General features: G+C 35.6%; 1 protein-coding gene across 1 annotated transcript; it reads right to left on the reverse strand.

Moving 5' to 3' along the window:
• Positions 1 to 74: 74 nt before the first annotated feature.
• On the reverse strand, positions 75 to 23,467 carry tbx4 (T-box transcription factor 4). The gene is made up of 9 exons (XM_056473783.1): positions 23,126 to 23,467; positions 18,583 to 18,728; positions 18,348 to 18,442; positions 10,926 to 11,045; positions 9,462 to 9,609; positions 3,691 to 3,843; positions 3,497 to 3,585; positions 3,186 to 3,421; positions 75 to 1,012 (listed from the first exon to the last, which is right to left on the reverse strand). The coding sequence occupies exons 2-9, from the start codon at positions 18,724 to 18,726 to the stop codon at positions 366 to 368; spliced, it is 1,632 nt and encodes a 543-aa protein (XP_056329758.1). The 5' UTR covers positions 18,727 to 18,728; positions 23,126 to 23,467; the 3' UTR covers positions 75 to 365.

Below are 23,467 nucleotides of genomic sequence, written 5' to 3' on the forward strand. Positions count from 1 at the left end.
AAAAAATGTTGCAATAGACTTTCTTTTTTTTTTTTTTTTTTTTTTTTTTTTTATTAGAGCCATAGTTAAGCCTGGTTTAAGAAAAACACAAAAGTGAGACTTTTATTTTTGAATGAACTATCCCTTTTCTGCTAACAACAGTGCATTATGTATGCTGTTTGTGCTTTGCTTGACCACCTGCGCATGAACTGCAGCTCAAATTCAAATAAATACACAGTGCCACACATTCCTATACTAGGCTAAATAGAATTATGGCTTTTCTTTACAATTTAACTTCATGGCTGTAAAGGTTAAAGATAATCTCATTGCAGTTGTTGCTCTGAGAGAGTTAGTTGAAGAGGATTATAGTTGTGGATGAACTGTTTTTAACTGTCAGTCCAGTGTGGCCCAACACTGCTCAGACCTGTTTGGTACTGATAGGCTGGTTCTCGTGTTGATGTAGGACTGTGGGTTGAATAGCCAGCGAAATCCCTTTGTGAACGTAATGGAGACCCGGGTTTTCTATGAAACAGTGAGGAATGTGCTCTGTCGTGGTGAGCAGAACCCGACGGGGAGGTGGAAGCTGAAGATGGTGTAGGTGGTAGTACCCGCTGTGTGGTAAATGTGACCAGGTCAGGTGGTGTTGGATGTGGACGCTGCATGGACGGTGAGTGATGGGAAACCATCGATGCTGCAGAGGCTGTGCTGTTGAAGTGGGCTGTGAAAGGCTGGTATTGCATGGCCTCTACTGTTTGCATGCCGTAGCGAGGGTACGACTGCACTGATGCCCACATATTGCAGTTCAGGGATGGAGCCGGGAGGTCATCCGTACCCCCTGCACCCCCTCCTTCTCCCTCTAAGCCTCCGTACATGCATGCCTCTCTAGACCCTAAAGCCTCGTTGCAGTATGGATGGGACAGCAGAGGGGAATCATAGGAAGGAGGAGAGCGGAAGTAGTGCTCCTCTGGAACCGCAGATGATGTTGTGTCAAGATAGGGTCGTTTGCATCCCAGCTCCAAATGTCTTGGGTTATCTAATGAAAGAGTATTTAAATATTGGAAATACATCAGATTTTGTTACTTGAACTTGAATTAAAAAAGCTACATAATATATTAACAAATACTGAAAACTGTAGTGTAATGGTATTTATCATATATACACACACACACATATATATATACACATACATGCACACATATTTATATATATATATATATAAATGTGTGTGTGTGTGTTCACGCATACATACATACAGTTAGGTCCATATATATTTGGAAATTGACACAATTCTAACATTTATGGCTCTATACACCAACACACTAAATTTGAAATTAAATGAACTTGATGTGTTTTAACTGCAGACGGTCAGCTTTAATTTGAGGGTATTTACATCCAAATCAGGTGAATAGTGTAGGAATTACAACAGTTTGCATATGTGCCTCCCACTTGTTAAGGGTCCAAAAGTAGTTGAACAAATGGCTTCTAAGCTGTTCCATGGCCAGATGTGTGTTACTCCCTCATTATCCCAATTACAATGAGCAGATAAAAGGTCCAGAGTTCATTTCAAGTGTGCTATTTGCATTTGGAATCTGTTACTGTCAACTCTCAAGATGAGATCCAAAGAGCTGTCACTATCAGTCAAGCAAGCCATCATTAGGATGAAAACCAAAACAAACCCATCAGAGAGATAGCTAAAACATTAGCATGGCCAAAACAACTGTTTGGAACACTTTAAAAAAGAAAGAACACAACAGTGAGCTCAAAAACACCAAAAGACCCGGAAGACCACAGAAATAACTGTGGCGGATGACCAAAGAATTCTTTCCCTGGTGAAGAAAACATCATTCACAACAGTTGGCCATATCATGAACACTCTCCAGGAGGTAGGTGTTTGTGCATCAAGAGAAGACTACACCAGAGTAAATACAGAGGGTTCACCACAAGATGTAAACCATTGGGGAGCCTCAAAATCAGGAAGGCCACATTAGAGTTCTAAAAAGCCTTCACAGTGCTGGAACAACATCCTATGAACAGACGAGATCAAGATCAACTTGTACCAGAGTAACGGGAAGAGAAGAGCATGGAGAAGGAAAGGAACTGCTCTTGATCCCAAGCAGTGGTAGTAGTGACATGGCATGGGCATGTATGGCTGTCAACAGAATTGGTTCTTTTGTATTTATTGATGATGTGACTGCTGACAAAAGCAGCAGGATGAATACTGAAGTGTTTCAGGCAATATTGTCTGCTCATATTAAGCCAAATACTTTAGCACTCATTGGACGGCGCTTCACAGTGCAGCTGGAGAATAACACAAAGCATACTGCAAGAGCAACCAAAGAGTTTTTGAAGGAAAAGAAGTGGAATGTTATGCAATGGCCAAGTCAATCAACTGAGCCGAATCTGGTTGAGCTTGCATTTCATTTGCTGAAGGGAAAATGCCCCAAGAACAAACAAGAACTGAAGACAGTTCCTATAGAGGCCTGGCAGAGCACCACCAGGAATGAAACCCAGCATCTGGTGATGTCTATGCATTCCAGACTTCAGGCTGTAATTGACTGCAAAGCATTTGCAATCAAGTTTTAAAATGTGAAAGTTTGATTTATAATCATTATTCTGTCCAACTACTTTTGGACCCTTAACAAGTGGGAGGCACATATGCAAACTGTTGTAATTCCTACAGCGTCCACCTGATTTGGATGTAAATAACCTCAAATTAAAGCTGACAGACTGTAGTTAAAGCACATCTTGTTCATTTAATTTCCAATCGATTGTTTTGGTATATATATATATATATATATATATATATATATATATATATATATATATATATATATATATATATATATATATATATATATATATGATATAATAATTCCTAAAGTAAATTCATTGTATTTTTTTGATCATTTTACATCCTACAGAGAAAATGTATCAAATGTTACTTTCTAGTATTTGTATTATATTATCAAAAAAAAAAAAGTACTAAAAAAAAAGTACAAAAAAAAAAGTACTAAAGGCAAAAAAGTACATTGGTCATTCCGAAGATAATCAAAATGTTAAAAAAATATCGGAAATGAGTACAGCTGACATCAAATATAAAACTGTCTAATACTGATACAAATAACCAATAATCTCCATGGTACCAATGTTGGGCATGCATATTCAGAAGTGTTTGGCAAAAAAATGTATTTGCCGCAGCCCTGTACCTCTGTGCTTGAAGCAATGGTAAAGAAGGCTGGGTTCCCGGCTAGATGTGAAGGAGTTGGAAAGGGCTTCCTGGGAATCTGAGTTTGGCAGGGGGATACCACTGTCATACTGATAATGAGAAAGCACCTGCGGGTGGCTACTCAGCACACCTGCACTCAGTTTTCCTGACAGATGGCCATGTGAGGAGATAAGCCGCTGCCGGACCATGTTCTTAGAAATCACTGGGTAATCTTTCCTAGGAAAGGGGGCACTTGATGAGTAAGATGTATATTTGGTACTTTATGCTGAATATTTTTAATGATAATCTTACCCTTGAAGTCTAGACACACGCAAATCACCCTCATCACTGCCACGAAAACCTTTGGCAAAAGGATTGTTCTCAATTTTTAATTGTGTGATCTATAAAGAAACAAAACAAGTTAGCAATTACAGTGTATTTGGAAACTTCGCAAACGGATCGTGAATGTTATACAATATTGTGTTATGAGGATGTTTTGTTGGTACCTTATGGTTCTGATAGGATGTAACCGAGATGAAAGCGGTCTCGTGAAAAACATGAGTGCAGTAGGCCGTGTTCTTGGAACCAAAAGCATTGTTCTCATCAGCTTTCACAATGTGTAACCTGGGCTGATATTTGTGCATCGAGTTCAAGATAATCTGTGAACAAAAACCCAAGCCTGCATTAGAATATCGAAATCAAACTGTAATCAGGCTCAGAAAAAAAATGTCAAGATTTGTATTTATCTATTTATTAGTATTGGACAACATTTCCATTTTGGCGCATAGCTGGTAATAATATCTGTTTATTCCTAAAGTAACATATGAACATTTTAATACAATTTATATTGACAGTACACCGATTGACAGCATTTTACCTAACCGTTCAGAAGATCTGTAAAATGTTTTAGTTTAATTTGCAGATACCATCCTTTCAGAGTTATTTATTACTTATTATTTTACTATTTATAACATTTACTGAATTTAATATATATATTTTTAGATATTCCTTCGTGCTATGATCAATGACGATGAGAACAGCTAGATTCAAAAATATTTGCGCAGCTCTCCATAAATAAATAAATACATGTATGCGTGATCTTGCCAGCACAGGCATTTTTCAACAAATATTTAATCATAAAAACTGTACGTCAAACACTAATGAGGTTTTTGACGTACAAAATATATTAATGTGACAGGATTAATAAGTATGTCAAGAGGTTATATTCTGCCTTGCATGCAACTAATCCAATTGGATGCTTTGTGTATGTGTGTTTGATCATAGTGTTCCAGCACCAGTCTGCTCGGTGTGTCCATGTGTTCTCTGTTCAGTGAAGCGTTTGGCTAGGGTCATCCCCAACACAGTTCTGTCAGGGCCGATGAGCATCAAGGCCTTCCGCTTTGTTGTGTGGACTCGCAGACAGAAAATGAAGCAGCTCTGTACTTTTTTTTAACACTAGAACCACCAGGGGTTTTTGTAGAACTAAAACCGTCAGCGGGTAAAATTTACCCATGCAAATAACTACTGTTTTGACGGGACATATTATGGTTCTGAATTATGCTACTATCTTAATAATGTAATGTCTGGAGTTATAAAATTATTATTTTTTTGCCATCAGCTATGATGCTGAGCCGACCTATGTCTAGGCATGGGATGATAACCGTTTTCAAGGTATACCTTGGTTTGGAAAACATTTTCTGCTATACCGTTCCTAAGATATGTGTACGATTTTTTTTTTTGTTTGTTTTTAGGACAATAGTATCTCCAGCAGAAAAGATATCCTAAGATGCTGTTTTAAATTGTAAAAAAAAAAAATCTGTGTTTTTGAAACTAATGAAGTCAATGACTCATTTGAATTATTTAGCCTGACATGTTTACAGTTCCAAAATATTATAAATGTTTCTCAAAATAACATATATTGAGCTCTATTTTGACGATCCATGCACAAAGTGCAAAGCGCAGGGCTCCAGACGCATTAAGGGCGTGTCAGAATCCACTTTTGCTAATATAAAAACAGAAAAATCCGCTTTGCGCCATGGCGCATGATCTAAAAGGGTTATTAAGAGCTTATTCTCTTGATGAGTTATAGGTGTGTTTTAAGTATAAACCAATCAGAGTCTCACCTCCCATTCCCTTTAGGAGTCAGTTGCATCGCGCCATAGCGCATTTGCTATTTGCATGACAGACTTTGTAAGTGTAAAAACTGAACCCTTCACTAGAGAGAAAACAGTTAAATAGAGCATCTACAGCGCGAGAGAGAGATGAGCCTCCTGATTGTTTACTTTCACTTTCACTCTCATGGATATGGAAACTTCTTATACGAACAGACATCCATTAGCCTATAAATAATTAATTTTGTTTGTTAAGCGAAAAGATTTGTTTCAAAACTATTTCTAAATTCAGTTCTAATTTCCAGCAAACAAATAAATGAACAATAATAACGAAGTGTGTTAAAAAACTGAGTTATATCCTTATTTACATGCTGCGCCCCATATGGTCTAAAACCTGACAGCTGGGCAAATCTAAGCTTGTTTTTAATAAAACAAATATAAATATGCATATAATAAATAATGCTGCTAATAATGACATTATACAAAAGCAAATTGTTATGAATGAACTGAAAAAGCCCCCCGAGATGAAGAAGGCATGAAAGTATGTTTTTTTTATTTATGTAGGCTAGAAAATAATATGTTTTGTAATATTTTAATCCTTTATATTTATGTCCTATATATATCCTTAATATTTTAATTCTTTTTTATATGTAAAGATATTTGCATTTTGCTGTACATCCTGTTGTATTAAGCAATGTGTAAGCGAGGCGCATAACTAATGCGCTCTGCGCTGGACAATAGACCGGCTTTGTTCTGGTCTATAGAACAGTCTATTAAAGTTTCTCAAAATAGCAATGCACCTTAACATGCCTTCTTTTTTAGATCAGAACGTATATGGGCACACATATAAGTGCAAATGCATTTGCTATTTAAACAGCGTTGCGCAAAATGTCAAAACGACTCTTGCACCAAGCTGAAACTAGCAAACAACAATTGCGTTGCGCCTTGCGCCACATTGCACCGGGTGTATGATAGGGCCCATTGTGTTTAAAGGGGAAAAAGGTTTTGTTTTTTACCCAGACATTTTAAAAAGAATATATTTTAGAGCAGTAATTACAATACCATGATTTATTTATTCAAGGTTATCATATCTTCAGAATCTTATACCAGCCCATGCCTACCCAGGACCCAACACTCATCCATGATATCAACCCACTATCCCACTTACTGTGACTTATGATATTCAGTGGTTTTGTGGTTGAAACTGATTTCCAGTATCTCAATGGGTGAAAGGAGTTGCTTAAACATAATTGGTGAAAAACTGAAAGCATGGAAATAAAGACATGGGCTGTGTCTGAAAGTTGGAAAATGCTGCCTAGGATGCACAAGTTACATACGAATCTTAATTGAGCTTCGATTCTAGTGTGCATTCCATTTCTAAAACAATAAAGATGACAAGCGCACTTCCACATTGAAGAGTAAGGTCAATACTGTGAAGTAATTTAAAATTACTGAAATTGTTTGGCGTAGTGATATGGAACTGTAATGCAGTCAAGACCTTACTAGAACTGCTTTGGCCGTGCGTTTATCTGAAAATGTGACCCCGTAGTAGTTCTAGTGTCAGGAGAAATAAGCAACACTAGTGCACAGAGGCAACCCCAGGTCAATCCCCCGTCCCAGACACAGACAGAAGACCCAGCCAAATGAATGGTTTGAGCGCTTCATTGGGTGAGTGCAGACACATGTGACCTTTGGCTGGTTGGCTGGCTGTTGTCTTGAGGTAATACCATGTGATACGAGCTGGACTGATGCTTCAGATACAGGGATGTGTGCTGTCTGACTATATTAATCAAGCAACTTTGTCAGATCAATGCTGACTCTCAGGTTGGCCCTCTCCTTTCATCTCCCTGTTTTCTTTTAATCTAAGATCTGTTTGGGGGGTTAGAAGTTGTGTCATGTGAATTTAAATCTATAGATGGCCCTGCATTAAGAGAGAAAACTCTTGTGCGTTTAGTTTACGAAGAACCTACAAATAATATCTGGGTGTTTAGTGTCTTCATGGACAGTCGCCTAAAAGAAATCAAAGTTTGTCTGTGTCATTGATGGATCAATAAATAAATCAGAGTTTTTAAACTAAAATAATTTGATTTTTAAAAAAAAAAAACATTTATTAAAACATTAATTGAAATAATAATACTAAAAATTACTAAACATCTTAATTTGCCATTAAATAATTTAAGGCCATAAAAAGGTGCACTGTAAAAGTTAGTTCCAAATTTAAAGGGATAGTTTGACAAAAAAAAGAAACTCTATTTACTCACCCTTAAATGCTTACAAATCATTAAGCATTTCATTCTTCTGTTGAACAGAAAAGAAGAACCTGAAACCTGAATCCATTGACTTAAATATAAATAAATAAATAAATAAATAAATAAATACTATGGAAGTCAATGGTTACATTTTTCTTATTTTCTGTTTAACAGAAGAATGAAACTCATAAAGTGAGTAAATGATGACATAATTTCCAACTTCACATATAGTTTACCCTGTCTCTTTTATCCTTTTTTTTTTGCCAAAATGAGTAAAAATAAATTAAAAAGTCATTGAAATCAATGCAAATAAGTGTTCTGAGGCTTTATAGTGTTGCTAATACGTACATCTCTCATTCAAATTTATATTCAGAAAACATGTTGATGAATAGTATATCTTTCAGTTTATTCATAAAATTGCCTTTATTTGCTGCCTAGCTGTGGTGTGTGTTTTGACTGACTTGTGTGGTTTACTCTTGCATGGCTACAGTAGGTCTGTGTCGGGCTCCCGTCCAGCCATGGTGTCCCTGCTGTTGTGGGCGTCAGTAGAGCTTAGCAGCCTCTTTCTGGGCTCATTACTCGCCCTTATCACTTCATAGGCATTCAACTAGTCCTGACAGGCCAACTTTGTGTCGTTCTGACAGGTTATGAACCTAATGAGCTTGGTTCTGATGTTATTGCAACAGACAAGTCTCCTTTGGGAAGCACTGCCACGGTCAGACTCCTCACCTCTGCTCCACTCTGTTCTCTTACTTTCTCAAGATGACCCTCAACACTGCTCTCACATGAGGTGTGTTCATTCTCAACCAAAGGGGATGCAGATTGCTATTCAAACTGAATTAAATGCAATATAACTAAATTTTGTCAAGATGAATTTGCATTTGTTACCCTGCCAACTTTGCTCGAAGATTCAAAGTGGATGTACACTGGAAAAAGTGTTGCATGCAAAGCTGTTGCATACAATTTATTTGTGTTGAATTTAAACAAACAAATTAAATTTAATAATGTTCAACTTAATTTGTTTGTTTAAATTCAGCCCAAATAAATTGTTTACAACCATTTAACGTAAAAAAATTGAGTAAATCCAAGGAATCATCTTTGAATATTTTCAGTGTAGGGTGAAAAACAACTTAATTTCCCAGAATTTATGAATTGTTGAATTTCAGTTTAGTGTAAACACTCTTCTTTTCGCTTTAATTTCAAGCTATTCCGCATTTTCCTAACACGGCTTCAGAACAAAAAGGCATTTTATTTTCTTAATAGCACATTATTTATTTCTAGTGAGGATCATTCAGTCTAATGTCTTTAAATAAAATTGCCATGATTTGGAAATTAATTTATTTTCTGAATATATTCCATATTCTAATCAAAATAATATTGTTATTGACGTAACACTTTAGTTTAGTTTGTTTTTATTCTACATTGTGACATCTTGTTTTGATTTTGTTTAGATGCCTTTGGTGCGTGTTAAATTCATAGTTCTGTTAAACCCAAAAAATGTTCAAAAATTGATTGAAACCCCCTTTTTCTGCGGTGTCTGTCTATGTTTTTGGTGTGCACCAATTTTTGGACAGCAATGTTCACAATTTTTCAAATGGACAGCACTAACAGAGCAATCACCAAACCAAACCACAAATTTTCTCATCACAATTTTATGGTGCACCACATTTATTTTTTTCCCCTAGTGATTTCCAATAGGAATCTATGTGATTGGGATATCCGTAAGAACCAGGACATTTCCCAAGATTTGCTTATTGTTCTGAATGAATTCATTGTGCTAAATAACAGAAAATCTGTTGTTTGAACGTTTTTGCACACAATTTTTTGCACACCTTTAATGTCAAAGCTCAAATTTTGAACATGATTTAGACATGCTGAATTTTCCATTTGAAGAAAATTATGACTTTGTCTACTTACATGTCCAAAAGGATCAAGGTGGTTGTTTGTGAGCTTGAGCTTCTGAAATGAGACCAATTGTCTCATCCAATGGGCGCCTGTTGCAGGAGAGTCTGGGTGGACATAGAGTCTTCCAGGCATGGCAGGTTCTGCTTTTCCTGCCACCATCCTATGGAAAAGAAAAACATTTTTTAGTTCTTTAATGATGCAAAAGATCAACAGCAACACTTGCAATTCTTGGTTGTTGGTTTCTTGCAGTGATTTAGTCTCAATCCCTCAAAGTTTATCCTCTGGTATTAAAGCTTTCCAGCAGCTCTGACATCATCCTGCAGTAAAACCGTTTTTCAGTATCGTGCAAATTCTATAGGATAAAGCAGAAAAAGCTTTATGCAGAACATCTGTACATTAATGACAGGTTCGGAGCATGTTTGGTTATGTCCATCATATTTTGGGAGTAATTCCCGAAGGTCTGGGGTGGCTGCTTTGACCATAACATCACTGCTAATTGTGCGCCTCAAAGGTGTCGCTGAAGATCTCCAGAACCGAGGCTGGCAAATGCTGAAATTCCAGTCTATCCCGCAGATTTTGAAAAATGGTCATAAAATACTCATTCTCATGACAAAATGTGCAATTGATTGAGATTTGCGTGCCATCGTTATTTTGTTTTCTCCAAGCTGGATACAAGCTGATTTGACTTATTAGTGCAGCCAGTTGTTGCATGGGTGGATAGTGCCCATATCTAGTGGCGTTGCCAGAACCACAGGGTCACAAAGAGGACAGCATGCACAATCCAGCTGTTTTAAGCCCATTGGTTTTGACAGACTGCCTGCTGTTGGCCTGCAGTAATTAACTGTGTGCTAATGACAATCCACAGCCAGAACTAGCATTGCATAGATAAACTGATGTAGACTGCATGTTGTTTGCTCTAAAACATGCCTGTGATTTCAGTTTCCTTTAGTGATGTCCTTTTAGAAAAGCATTCTATTGGATGAATTTTCTCAAGACCAAAGATGTAGGTATTGACAACATTATATTTACTATTGCAGAGTATCAAGGTAAAGATATTAACAATTATTCAGTAATAAAAAGATATTAGCTTTCTTCAAGCCTTCTTCGGAATATCTTATTTTGCGTTAAACAGAAGAAACGCACAAAGGTTTAGAGCCACTTGCTTGTCTGTAAATGATGACAGAATTTTTAGTTTTTAATAACTGTCCCTTTAAAAACTACTACGAAGATTGTATGAATTTGTCCTCTCAAATTAAAAACTTAGAAATACAGACTGGAGTAGACAGCCAAATATAAAACATGCAAATTTTTGTAATCTGTATGAGTGTTTGTCCAGATGCTTCAAGGCACTACTCATGTCTAATCCAGTCACATTTGTAAATGCGCATTCAAGCTGAATTTTTCCGAGAGCTTTCGAGAATGTCTTCCCGTGGAGAAACCTTAAAGATAGACTGAGGGATATTAAACTTAACTTACCACTTGTTGTCACAGAACTTGTACCGATGGTCATCAGCTGGAACAATGTCCGTTAATAGGATGTATTTGGTCTTGGGGTTCATTCCTGTAACTTTAACTTTGTAGCTTGGAAACATCCGCCTAAAGAGAGTGTAAAAATTATAATTAGGGTTAAAAATGGCGTAAATAAAGTCAGAACTACTGTTTCATGATGAGAATTAATTAATCAATGTACAAAAATACTTAAACTCTCAGTTTCTGGAATCTTATGATTATGTGTAAAATATAATTTTCATTCATTCAATCATTTTTTTTGGCTTAGTCCCTTTATTAATCTGGGGTTGCCACAGCGGAATGAACCACCAACTTATCCAGCATATGTTTTACGCAGTAGATGCCCAATTCACCTGTGCCGCATGTCTTTGGACTGGTGGGGGAAACACACACATACACTACGCACAATTTAGCTTACCCATTTCACCTATAGAACATGTCTTTGGATGTGTGGGCCAAACCCACACAAACACGGGGAGAACATGCAAACTCCACACAAAAATGCCAACTGACCCAGCCGAGGCTCGAACTAGTGAACTTCTTGCTGTGAGGCGATCATGCTACTCACTTTGCCACTATGATGCCCCTTAAATGTAATTTTATGAACTCTTTTTATTTTAGAAACTACTAATGACAGGCATATCTGAAACAAACTTGGATGAAAATGGAATTGAAAATACCAAACTTAGAAAAGTTTTTGTATTTGGTCGAATAATCCTGACTTTTTTATTCTTAAAAATTCTCAGATCTAAATGACAGATTTCACATTAAATGGGAAGGAATATAGAATACGAAAAATATTACAATAAAACTACTATTATAAAATAAAACAAATATTAACATACTCAAACTCGTATGCAATCAGTCCAGTAAACTTTTTTTGTTTTTCAGATTTGGCGGTTTTGAATTAGATTGTGCCATAGGCGGGTTGACAAAATTTGGGCGGTTTTGAAATGTAACTTTTATATGCAACTTATTTAACAAAGTGTGCTCCTACTCCATTCAGTAGTAGTGACCAGTGCACTACCACACGGGCCAACCTGCAATGGAGGTGAAGGAAAGTTGTATTAATTTGATTCCCCAAACAAATCTGACTCCCCTTCGCGTGAACACGCAGCGCCTGCAGTTAAACTCACAGCGGTTTATCATGACACTATTATCGATCATTTTTTGTCCACAATTGACAGCAAGAACAAACATAGAATCAATGTCTGATTGACAAGCAGTATCTAATTATGTTCAAAAGAATTTTAAACTCCAAATGGGATGAATTTATACCCAATTTCAAAACTAAAACATACTCTAACATTAAGTGCAGTGTGTGGGTGGGACGGGGGGCAGTGTTTCGATGAGACCTGCTTATGTTGTGATTTTGTCACTGCTGTTGTTGGTTGCTGTATGGTTAAAAATTATGACAGTTACAGTGACTAGGTTAATTTAGATTTAAATAAATTTAAATAAAATATTAATCTAATATTTTGGGGATTTTTGGTGGGTTTTAAACAGCTTTTGGACCGGAAAAAGTCAGCAATATCTGGCAACACTGCTAGTAAATCTGGAACAAAAATTTAATTTACATAAATTTACACACCAACCCCCCACTAATCTACAATAATAATGATTATTATAATTTTTTTAATTAGATTAGACAAGTTCTCACAGCCATTGATCAGAAGATATATGGGTTAAATTAGTTTAATTTAATTTTTTATTGTGATTATTAACTCAATTTTATTTACATACTACTTTGGTTTTGTCCTTAAATGTCATTTAGATCTAACTAAAACTTGGTGTTAATGCGCTTTTGGGCTCACAAAGGTCATTCTCCTTCAATCGCATCTACGCAGTCTTATCCCATTTGTGTCATTCAGGTATCTCAGTGCAGTCTTTATTTCTCATTACAGGAACAGCTTTTTCCTTCAAGAGACTTAGATCCGGGGTGCGTGTGCAACAGCTGAGCACTGACAGTAAGCATGGATGAGACTGTCTTATCAGCTCTTTTGAGGGTTTTAACGGGCCTTAAGTGCAAGAGAATCACGGCAAGTGTTGGTTTTGGATGGATGAGTACACGATTAGTGATCAGATAACAGCTTAACCTGTTTTTAGGACAGATTAGTTGTTTAAGAAGCACAAAAGGTCACTGGAGTCTCAAAGAAGGCTGCATGCTCTAGCATCTGAGAAAATCCTCTACAAAACATCTCACACAAATGGCTCTACTATAAAAGGATATGCTTCAAAAAAAATCATAAAACCAAAAGCATAAAATGTTATCCTCGACAACCCCATATAAGGAGGAACGATCTGTACCTGGTACTGATTTGCTTTCACGAAGATAAATTTTCAGGGATTGACTCTGATTTGAAAGAGCCGCTCTATAAAATGTGGGATCTTCATTTTGTTCAGATACAGGAGAAGCCGAGATGACAGACAGAATATGCTAATATAGCAGACTCAGTCGTAAAACATATCAATAGAGCTGCCTTCGGTGACCTTTTCATGTGAATGATACCAAAACTGTCTTTCTTTTATCTCATCTGCAAAGCTGCAAAAAGATCGAGATCCCTTATAAACTCTGAGTGCTTTTTTAATGGCAGGTCTTTTAAACAGGGGGCAGCTAAACAGCCCCCTTCCACCCCACTTCTCCAAAAAAAAGTTCCACTGGAGTTTTTTTAGGCTTTCTAAAGGGTTCCACCAGGAGTCATACATTTATTATGCGTTAAAAAAAAGTGCCGTGAGCTGAATCGTTTCATTGCATTTGCTAATGCGGAGCTGCTCGGGCCTGCACTATGTAAAAAGTGGCCCTGAAAGCACTAGCTCTAATACCCAGAGGAAGAGCTCAGAGAAAGGTAAAGCTCCATGTCTGGCCCAGTCTTGCAATCCAATCAATGTAAATCACTCTGGGCAAAAGACTCCTGTAGAGGTGCTTTAAACCATCAGGAACATCTTAAACAAACCTGTCCTCCAGACTATGTTCTGGTGAGGTGCAGTTTTGCTGTCTTTCTGTTAATAACTACAAAAACTGACCGCCTTTTGGAACCATAAATTTTAGAGAATTGTATGCTGTTGGTTTGTTGTGTTATTATACAGTAACAACATCCGTTTTAGTCTTATATTATATTTCATTACATTACATTACATTACATTACATTACGTAAAACACATTTATTAGTGTAAAGATAATTCCAGTATCTCCTTATCTATTACTAAAAATAAACTTAGCTTACATGACATTCAGGTATTTTTATTAACTATTTTACAGTGTCTTTGTAACACATACTGTACATATTGTTGTAATAATGGTAGCAACTCAGTCCTGATTCACGTTTATATATCATAGTAATTACATAAACTGGGTATTAATATGGTACTATTCTTCAACCTACTCCTGAACCTAACCTTAACCAATTTAGTTACCTCATATAACCCAGTACTTTCTAGTACACTGTAAGAACACATTAGGTACATGTATAGTACTGAAAAATATACTGTAAAACAAAATGCAGAGTTATGAGTAATTACAATCAAATAACCTATAGGCCAAATCTTTTTACCTAACTCCAACTCTATAGTTTGGTAAATTGGTTAATTAATATGCTCTGTACTTAAATGTATAATACAGTATTCATTTACTTTTTTCTTACTGTGGATGTCAGTGTCCACTGGTTTACCACATTCTTCAAAATATATTCTTTTGTGTCTAACAGAAAAAAGAAACTCATAAAGAGTCATAATGATCTTTCCTATCACCTTTATGATACCTACAGTTGAAGTCAGAATTATTAGCCCCCCGTTGATTTTTGTTTTTCTTTTTTAAATATTTCCCAAGTTATGTTTAAGAGAGCAGGGAAATTTTCACAGTATGTCTGATAATATGTTTACTTCTGGAGAAAGTCCTATTTGTTTTATTTCGGCTTGAATAAAATCAGTTGTTAATTTAAAAAAAAACATTTTTACGGTCAAAATTATTAGCCTCTTTAAGCCATATATTTGTTTGCTAGTCTACAGAACAAACCATCAACTCACAATAACTTGCCTAATTACCTAGTATCTAGTAAAATATTATTTACTGTCATCATGGCAAAAATAAAAATTAACCAGTTATTAGAAATGAGTTATTAAACTATTATGTTTAGAAATGTGTTAAAAAGGAAAAAATAAATAAACAGGGGGGCTGTAAAAATTCAAGCAGGCTAATAATTCTGTCTTCAACTGTATTTCATGAACTAAATAGAAACCTAAATACAACCTAACTGTTACCTTAGTATTATATTAAGCATTACAAGTATGTGTACTTTTATGTGAACATTCATTTTCAAAATATTCAAATCTATCTAAAATGAATTATTCATGTTAAGAAAATAAAGTTAGGAAAAAATGACTTCAGCATGTACAGTACTAACAGTGAGGATGTAATAACTCTTGAGTAAAACTCATTTACTCAAGACTCAGATGTAAACACTTGAGGGATATGTAATGCTCTTTCCATTTATGCAACACTTTTGACATACGTAATGGCTGCCACAGTAGATCACATGGCATGTCTGAAGGGGCTGTACAGTAGCTCTGCTACAGTACTCTGGTGCTGTAGGCAGTTATAATGGAATGTCATCCTAGTGAAAATTAGTCAATTGGAACAACAGGAGGGTGTGGACAAATGACATATTTTGGTATATAATACATATCAGGTTTGTTGATAGCATACAGTGCTCAGCATATATATGTACACCCCTCACAAATTGTTCTTTTAAATTCATATTTTTAATAGGAAGCTATACAATCATTATATGTGTGCATATACATTAGATTAGTCAGTATTGAAGCCAAATCTAGAGCTTATCTAACAAAAAAACTTACGTTAACGATCCAAAAACTACACCCACATTAATACAAAAATATTAAATACAAATTTAAAAAGAGGAAATATTTTGCAATATTTTGTTTAAATTTAATTGTTTTATCTTTCAATTTCTAAATATGTTTGGTGACTAAAGTATTATTTTAATAAATATATCTGTTTAATAATTTTGCTTTGTTTAAATGCACCAAAATACATTGATTATATTCACTGAGAAATGGATACAAATATTCATTTTCAAAATGGCGTGTGCTCATATATGCTGAGCACTGTCTGACAGTGAGGTCCAGTGATATCTGGACATTGGCTTTCTGTTATTATTCTACAGAAGAATAATTTATACATGTTTGGAATGACATGAAGCTACAGTTTAGGTGTTTTTTGTATTTTTCATATGATGTCAATATTGTAAATTAAAACAAGTCAATTGGGTGCAATATTACTTGGACTTTCCTCTAGCAATCTCCTGTGTTTTTTTGCAGTGGAAAGTCATACATGTTTACAGTATGACATTATTTTGTTATTTATAACATGTCAAGTTTCTTTAGATACCATGACAATATGTATGGGAGTGAAATTTCTTTCATGAAGACGTGATTAATTTTCTCAGTTATCTCCGTAAAAGCACCGTTTATATGTGTGTATATATGTGAGGGTGACAGTGAGAAACTATTAAAGGATGATAAGGGTGTCAGCATTTGCGTTATTCCAGCTGTTCCTTTTAGAGCTCTCGCACGTCTGCTCTTTCCGTGATTCATGCTAACTAAGAGAGCCGACAGAGCGCTTGGATCAAAAGAAGCTCGATGATGAAGCAAAAGGGGTCCTTTAGGGCCTGGAAGACGCGATCGAACGGGCCTCTGTGTTTTTCTCATGAGCCTCACTGATGCTTGCTTTTTGACGGGCTGTGTACAAGTAACACCAGCCGGCAGCTTTCAATAGTCATGCTTAGTGCTTAGAACTGAGTTCAGTTTTTTTTTCTAGTTCAGTTTGATCACTTTTTGTTTAAAGGAATATTTTCGAAAATCCTTTACATTGGTAAAATGTAAAGGATTTAACAGCAGAAATATAAAGTAAATTTAATTAATCTACTCCATTTTTCTGTTAACTTGAGCTGTAAAGCTGTTTAAATGATCACTTTTATATTAAGGTTATTTTGTCCTGACAACAAAGTTCTTAAATTGAATGTAATTTTACATGGAAAAGGGGAATGAGCTTTCTTTTTCAAACACATTGCAGAGTATATATTTTGTTGTAAAACCATTAAAACAAAGTATTTTAATCTTCATGAAATGGACATGCATTCTATAACCATTGTTTTCTTAATTTGTGTGTTAGTCAGTGTTATGCCACAAATGCTGCTGAGCTTAACTTGTACTGAAGTCAGAATAATTCTTTAGCACTGTGTATGACCCACTTTCTCTGCATGGAAAGTAGAGCTTGTTGCAAAACTAGGGGATTGTTTTGCATTTTATGCTAATCTGAACTGATTTAAATTTAGTGTTCAGTTCTTATACATTTAAAATGTCAATTTATGTTCTTTCATGTAGTTTTTTTATGGATTCACAGAAGCAAACTGCAGTCATAAACAATATAGCACGCAATTAACTTCATCTAAATGCTGTGTTCCTCTTTTATGAGTGTATTCTTCTTCAGCGAAAACCTACACTGTCAAACGGCATATACCGTGCAGACTTGGCTCAATCCCGCTGCGTAACACAAAACCACGATGAGAATCATTGCATGAAATTGGCCTCAATTTTATGTAATGGGAGCCATGGTGAAGAAACCTGGCAAGTTTTCTCAAGATTTACAGTTCAGTGAATGGCTGTCTAATGCCCTACAAGTCAAATCCCTCCCCAAAAAGAAAATGAAACGGTGAAAAGCTCTTCCTGCTTCATGGCTCGATTGACATATTGAGCATCTTTAACAGAGCCCGGTGTCCATTATACACTAAAGTATGTAAAATGAAATGAGCCCATCTGTTGTTGGGACTGTGTGGAAGTACAGTCTCCTGGTCTGCGCGCAGCTGTCTGACTGAACAGTGCTTGGCTCTTCAAAGGGTTTTAGGATTCTTGGAGCACTTTATCAGTTGGACAGGGGGAAGCCCATCCCTCACAATGTTACAGCATTAAAGAAAAATTGTGGTGACCTTTTGCATTTTCCGCAGAGAAACGCTGAGAAACTGCTGCCTAAGACTGGCAGAGAGCATTGACTCATTCTCTGCTTAATATCCAGGGTCCTGCTCTTAATCCACAGGGCACATTAAATCTAACACACCGGGCAGCCGTTTGTGTTTTCAATTAGATATTTTGTAGGCACAGGAATTCAGCTTTGCTTTACCCCAGTCGCATAATATTTTATAAACATTCCATGAGAAGCGATTTAGCATTTCATGCGACTGAGGCTTTTGGTAAAACAAGGTTTCACATTTGCATTTCTTACTGGAAGCGAGATGGCCTAGTTATGTTTGCACTACCATTTTCTTTGTGTGTGTCTCTAAGCGAATAAGTGGATGAAAATGGCGCTCTTCTTGCCTGCCTGCTTTGGTGATGATCATCTCAGTTCCAGCCTCGTGAAACTTCTTCCATAACTCCCTGTCATGAAGAACCACTTTGATATTTTCAATGCTCTGAAGGTGCACACAGACAAAAAAGAAAAGTCATAAGGAATTATTGTCAGAGAAAATAATCAAACTTAATGTAATTTAACATCTATTCACAGATTCCCTACAAGGCAGGAGCCATTAAAAGCATGCTACTGATTGCCTACCTGGTCAGGCTCATTGTTCTGGGGATTGCTGGGAGTTGTAGGCAGGCCCAGATGTGAGGAATCGCTGGCCAGCTCAGAACGGCCACCCGACTGGGCCACGGTCATTCCTTCATCAGCCACAACTGAGGCCTTCTCCTGAAGCATTTCTGTAAGTTTATACTAATATTAGTTCAAAAAGGCATTCACAGTTTTATTTTTTAAAGATTGGGATTTCCATTTTCCTTAGGGTGTCTATGCATCATCTCAATTAAATTTTTCATGGAAATACAATTCATTTAAATAATTACTTCAAGATTATGATTTTAAGGAAAATAAAACAGATTGAATAATAAATGCATTCAAAAAGTCAAATTAATTTGAATATACAGTGCTCAGCATAATTGAGTACACCCCATTTTGAAAATGAATATTTTTTTTTATACTCAATATTTTTTTTCTCCGTGAATAATGTATTTTAGTGTTTTCAAACAAAACAGATTTATTAACAGATATATTTATTAAAATAATATTTAGGTCACCAAACATTTAGAAACTGAAAGATAATACTATTAAATTCAAGCAAAATATTGCAAAAAAATAAAATTACAACTAACAAAATTTCAACTAAATTTTTCAATCATTTTTCTTCTCTTGATAAATTTGTATTTAATATTTTTCTATGACATATAAAGTTTTTGGACAGTTATTGTAATTTATTTTGTTAGATAAGCTCTAGATTTGGCTTCAGTACTGACTAATCTAATGTGTATGCACAAATATAATATTGTATAGCTTCCTATTCAAAATATTAATTTAAACGATAGATTTGTGAGGGGTGTACTTATATATATATATATATATACTAAGCACATATGTCCAGAAACTTGCAGATTTTTTTAAATAACAAATATCTTATACTAATTTGACACTCTATATAAAGGACATTTCACAAAATCATTTTCCCCATGGTTTTATTTACTTTACGTCTACATGTATTAATTTAGCAGATGCTTTTATCGAAAACAACTGTTACCAAATAAGTAACAATAGTTTATAGACGAAAAATGATAATAATTGATGGCATATTAAAATATTTCGCGATATTCATGGTGCAATATTATTTGTCATAATAAATGACATTTGCCAATTTCTGGTAACAATTTTAATAATTTAAAATAAAATATTTTTATATAACTTATGGTTTTATATATATTAATATATATAATATATATTTATATATATTAATATGGTTTATATATATTAATAATTGTTGAATGACAATGGAGCACTATTTCACCCATTATTTATATTTTAACATTAACATAAGGTTATAACATTAAAGTAGACATTTTACTTGCATATTGAATACTTTCTATGTATATAAAATTAAATTTAATCAAATTTAACTGGATGTGGATTCCAAAATGGGACAACTCGACTTTGACCCAAATAATTTTGCTTTGATTTAAACTCATTCAGGTACATTACCATGAAATTAAAGTTCAAAAGTGAAAGAAACCAATGGTGAAGTTCTATCACAAGCTTAAAAAGTGCCTAATGATATACATGTATAATGAAAATACCGCACATGCCACAGTTCCTCTTTGTTCTCCCATAGTCCGCTGTAATTGATTATACACAGCCAGACAAGACATTGGCTACAAAATTTGAGAAATAGCATGCATTAACATTTACATTTTGTGAGGGGAAAGTCTGTCCTCATAACACAGCCCGGCCTATTCATTTCAAGGAAAAGGGGTCGAGATCCGTTTGTTCTGAAGTATCGCAAGATTAAATATTTACACTTCTAGCATTCGGGCACCTCGGTTTTATGGAAGCATGCTAAACACTGCTGATTCCATTAAGGGAGGTCACAAACTTAGCCCCGCTCTCACGCCCCTTCTCAGACATCACACCAAAGGTATGTCTCATTACTGTACTCCAACACGAAGCTGCCTATCTGCACAGCGGACACCAAAAAACGCTCTCATGGTGAAAGCCACCTCCTCCCACCCTCTCCTAATCTCACGCATGTAAACAATGTGAGTGTGCGCCCTTCAGATAAAAGGAGAAGAGCGGGATTCCGTGTAAACTCGGCCAGGCATTCGCCAAAGCTAATAAAGATAAAGTCTGACAGGCACCGTGAGGCTACAGCAAGTCAACCCTGGACTTTTCCAGTCCAAAATGTGCCTTTCACTTACACTGTTTAACTAAGCCCAGTGAGCGAGAGCTCTGTTTACATCTCTGTCACCCCAGACATATAATCCGCTAAACTATTCCTGGCAGATACTGCTCTGTGCACACTGGGGTTGGCTGGCTATTTACAGAGCATGTTGTCCAAAATGTTCAACAACCAAAACTTCTTATGGAATGAAATATTACATATACAGTTGTTTGAGGATGAACTGCACTGTGTTGGCCATGGTTTCGTGGTCAGAATGAATTTAAATAACTTTTGGAAAACTTGAAAACACTTTCAGGTAGTTTTCAGAGGGGATCCATCATAGATCTGGTTTTGTTATACAGTTATGATGCTTGTTGTAGCAGCGGCCTAATATCTTTTGGTCTTCCATTTTGTTTAAGAACAGAGTGGATGCTGTGTGAGATAGAGACAGGCCCGTTCACTGCAAAGACAGTCGGACTCGGTTTTCCTCTCTATGTGATTACATTAAGTTTGGTAAAGTAAACTCTTCTTATCAAAAACTTTGTGTAGGTCTTGTTGTATATAGGCCTTATTTGGAGCATATTATGTTTGGTAAAGTAAACTCTTATCAAAAACTGTGTGTAGGTCCTCTTGTATATAGGCCTTATTTACAGCACATTATGTTTTGTAAAGTAAACTCGTCCCTTAAAAAACTGTATTTTAGGCTAATTTCTTTCCTCTGATTAAAATACCCTTAATATTTTATTAGGTTACTTAGATTAATGAATTGTTTTGGGGCTCTTTACTGCACCAGTACTTAAATAGTTTTCTAAACCCAACATCGTCATGCAATTTGTTATGAGCCACTAGACCATTTTGTACTCTAATCATAATGTATTATAATTTTTTCTCGCACAATCTGAACAAGAAAGAACATATATATAATTGGGGCAATTTGTAATTAAATGGACTCATTTGATTGAATGTTATGTTTAAGAAATTATTTGGTGCAAAAAAAATGTATGTATACTCTTAAAAACCGGTCACATAAGGGTGTTTTGGTGCAATGCCAGAGAAGAGTCAATTTGCGTTCCAAAAAACCCATTTCAGTTCTTTATAAGCTTGGAATGAAAAACAATTTAAAATGAAAATATCAAGAACAAATTTTCTGCAACAAAAACCTTGAATTGAATGTTTCATGAATATTAAAGGTTATTGTGGAACCACATGCCAACAATGAATGTTGTTTATTAAGCGATTTGACTGACAAAATAATTATTGCTGTACACTAAAAATGGTTCATTGCAAATTGTTGCAACAATAAGCTAATAAAAAACTAATTAAGTTGAACATTATATCTAATTTCTTTGTTTTAAATTCAACCCATATAAATTGTTTACAACCACTTACCTTAAAACAAATGAGTAATGTATTTGTCAATGTCTTTATTTATTTTTTATGTAGCTACATCGAATTTTCGTTGTGATATTGAAAAGTGCAACAAATAGAAAATTAATTATTAATTGTAGATGTTGTTGTTTATTGAATTATTCAATTTGTGTAGTGATGTGTACTTTAAAATGATTTATTCATGGGGAAAATAAATTAATGTTTTCCTCCGGCCTAAAAATAAGGAACTAAAAAACGTTTATTTAAACAAACTAATGTTTAAAATGCAAAGTTGTGCCTATTACTTTTGCACGCCACTCTTTTGTTTGATTATCAATATGTACTTCGTTTGCACATTAGCGTCTAAAACATTAAGTTGTTTGTTCGCTTATTGTTTACCAAACATTGTGCTGTTGCCATCCGAACGAATCAAGCTCATGCTTTGAGGCCTTAGACGTACTGTACCTCATCCCTCCATACATAGCGGCAAAAGGGATGACACGAACATGATCAGAAGTAACTATATTCTGCTAAAATTAAATATAGTCTTCTAACAACTCATTAAAAAATAAATTAGCAAAAAACTCATATACAGGCCGCAGTGCTTTCTGTTGGTACAGCCTGGTCCAGATTTACACACAGCAGCGATAAATTTTTGGCTTAAACAGCAAATCTTACACAAGATCATATTTACAAGGAATTTTGACAATGCAAAATCATTACAACTGTAATCATTACAACTGCTCTTATAAATAGTGAACTTAAAGAAATTAGACTGCCTAGTCTACTATTTTTCCGCTCTGTTTACTTTACTACGATCTTAAGACAATGTTAAAGAAAAGTATAGCCAAGGTTTTATTTATGAAGGACTGACGCCTTCTCGTTAATCACTTAATTTGATAAAGAAGGATAGATCAACTGCGTCTAATCGCATTACCGCCCTCCAAGCACACATATAAGTGTGGGTTCAGTCCGGTACAAGGATTTCAAGGCAGCATGATATGACCTACTGAGAACAAATTGTAATGTTACCTCATAAAATATTATGCACTGAAATCCTCCATATCATTCCAAAACGCAGTAATCAGTCCACTTCGGCATTACAGCAGGAAGTTACGTCCCGGTGTGGCGTTGAGTCCAGTGCACTGGTAGCTGCTCAGCATCCCCTGTATCTGATCATGAGCAAACAGAGCTGTCTCTTCCCAAGAGTCTTGCTTCTGTTCAAATAGCGCCGCGAGCCCCGTGCTTACAACGGTGAGTGTTCGTCTCAGAGGCAAATGGCCACTACGTGATGTTTTCTTGGAAACGGGGTATCCGTTGAACAGCTTGAATTGTTAAAACACTGGGGTGAATATCTTGGCTCATTCACTCAAT

This window comes from Danio aesculapii, chromosome 15, assembly GCF_903798145.1.
Source record: "Danio aesculapii chromosome 15, fDanAes4.1, whole genome shotgun sequence".
In the NCBI taxonomy this organism is placed as follows: Eukaryota; Metazoa; Chordata; class Actinopteri; order Cypriniformes; family Danionidae; genus Danio; species Danio aesculapii.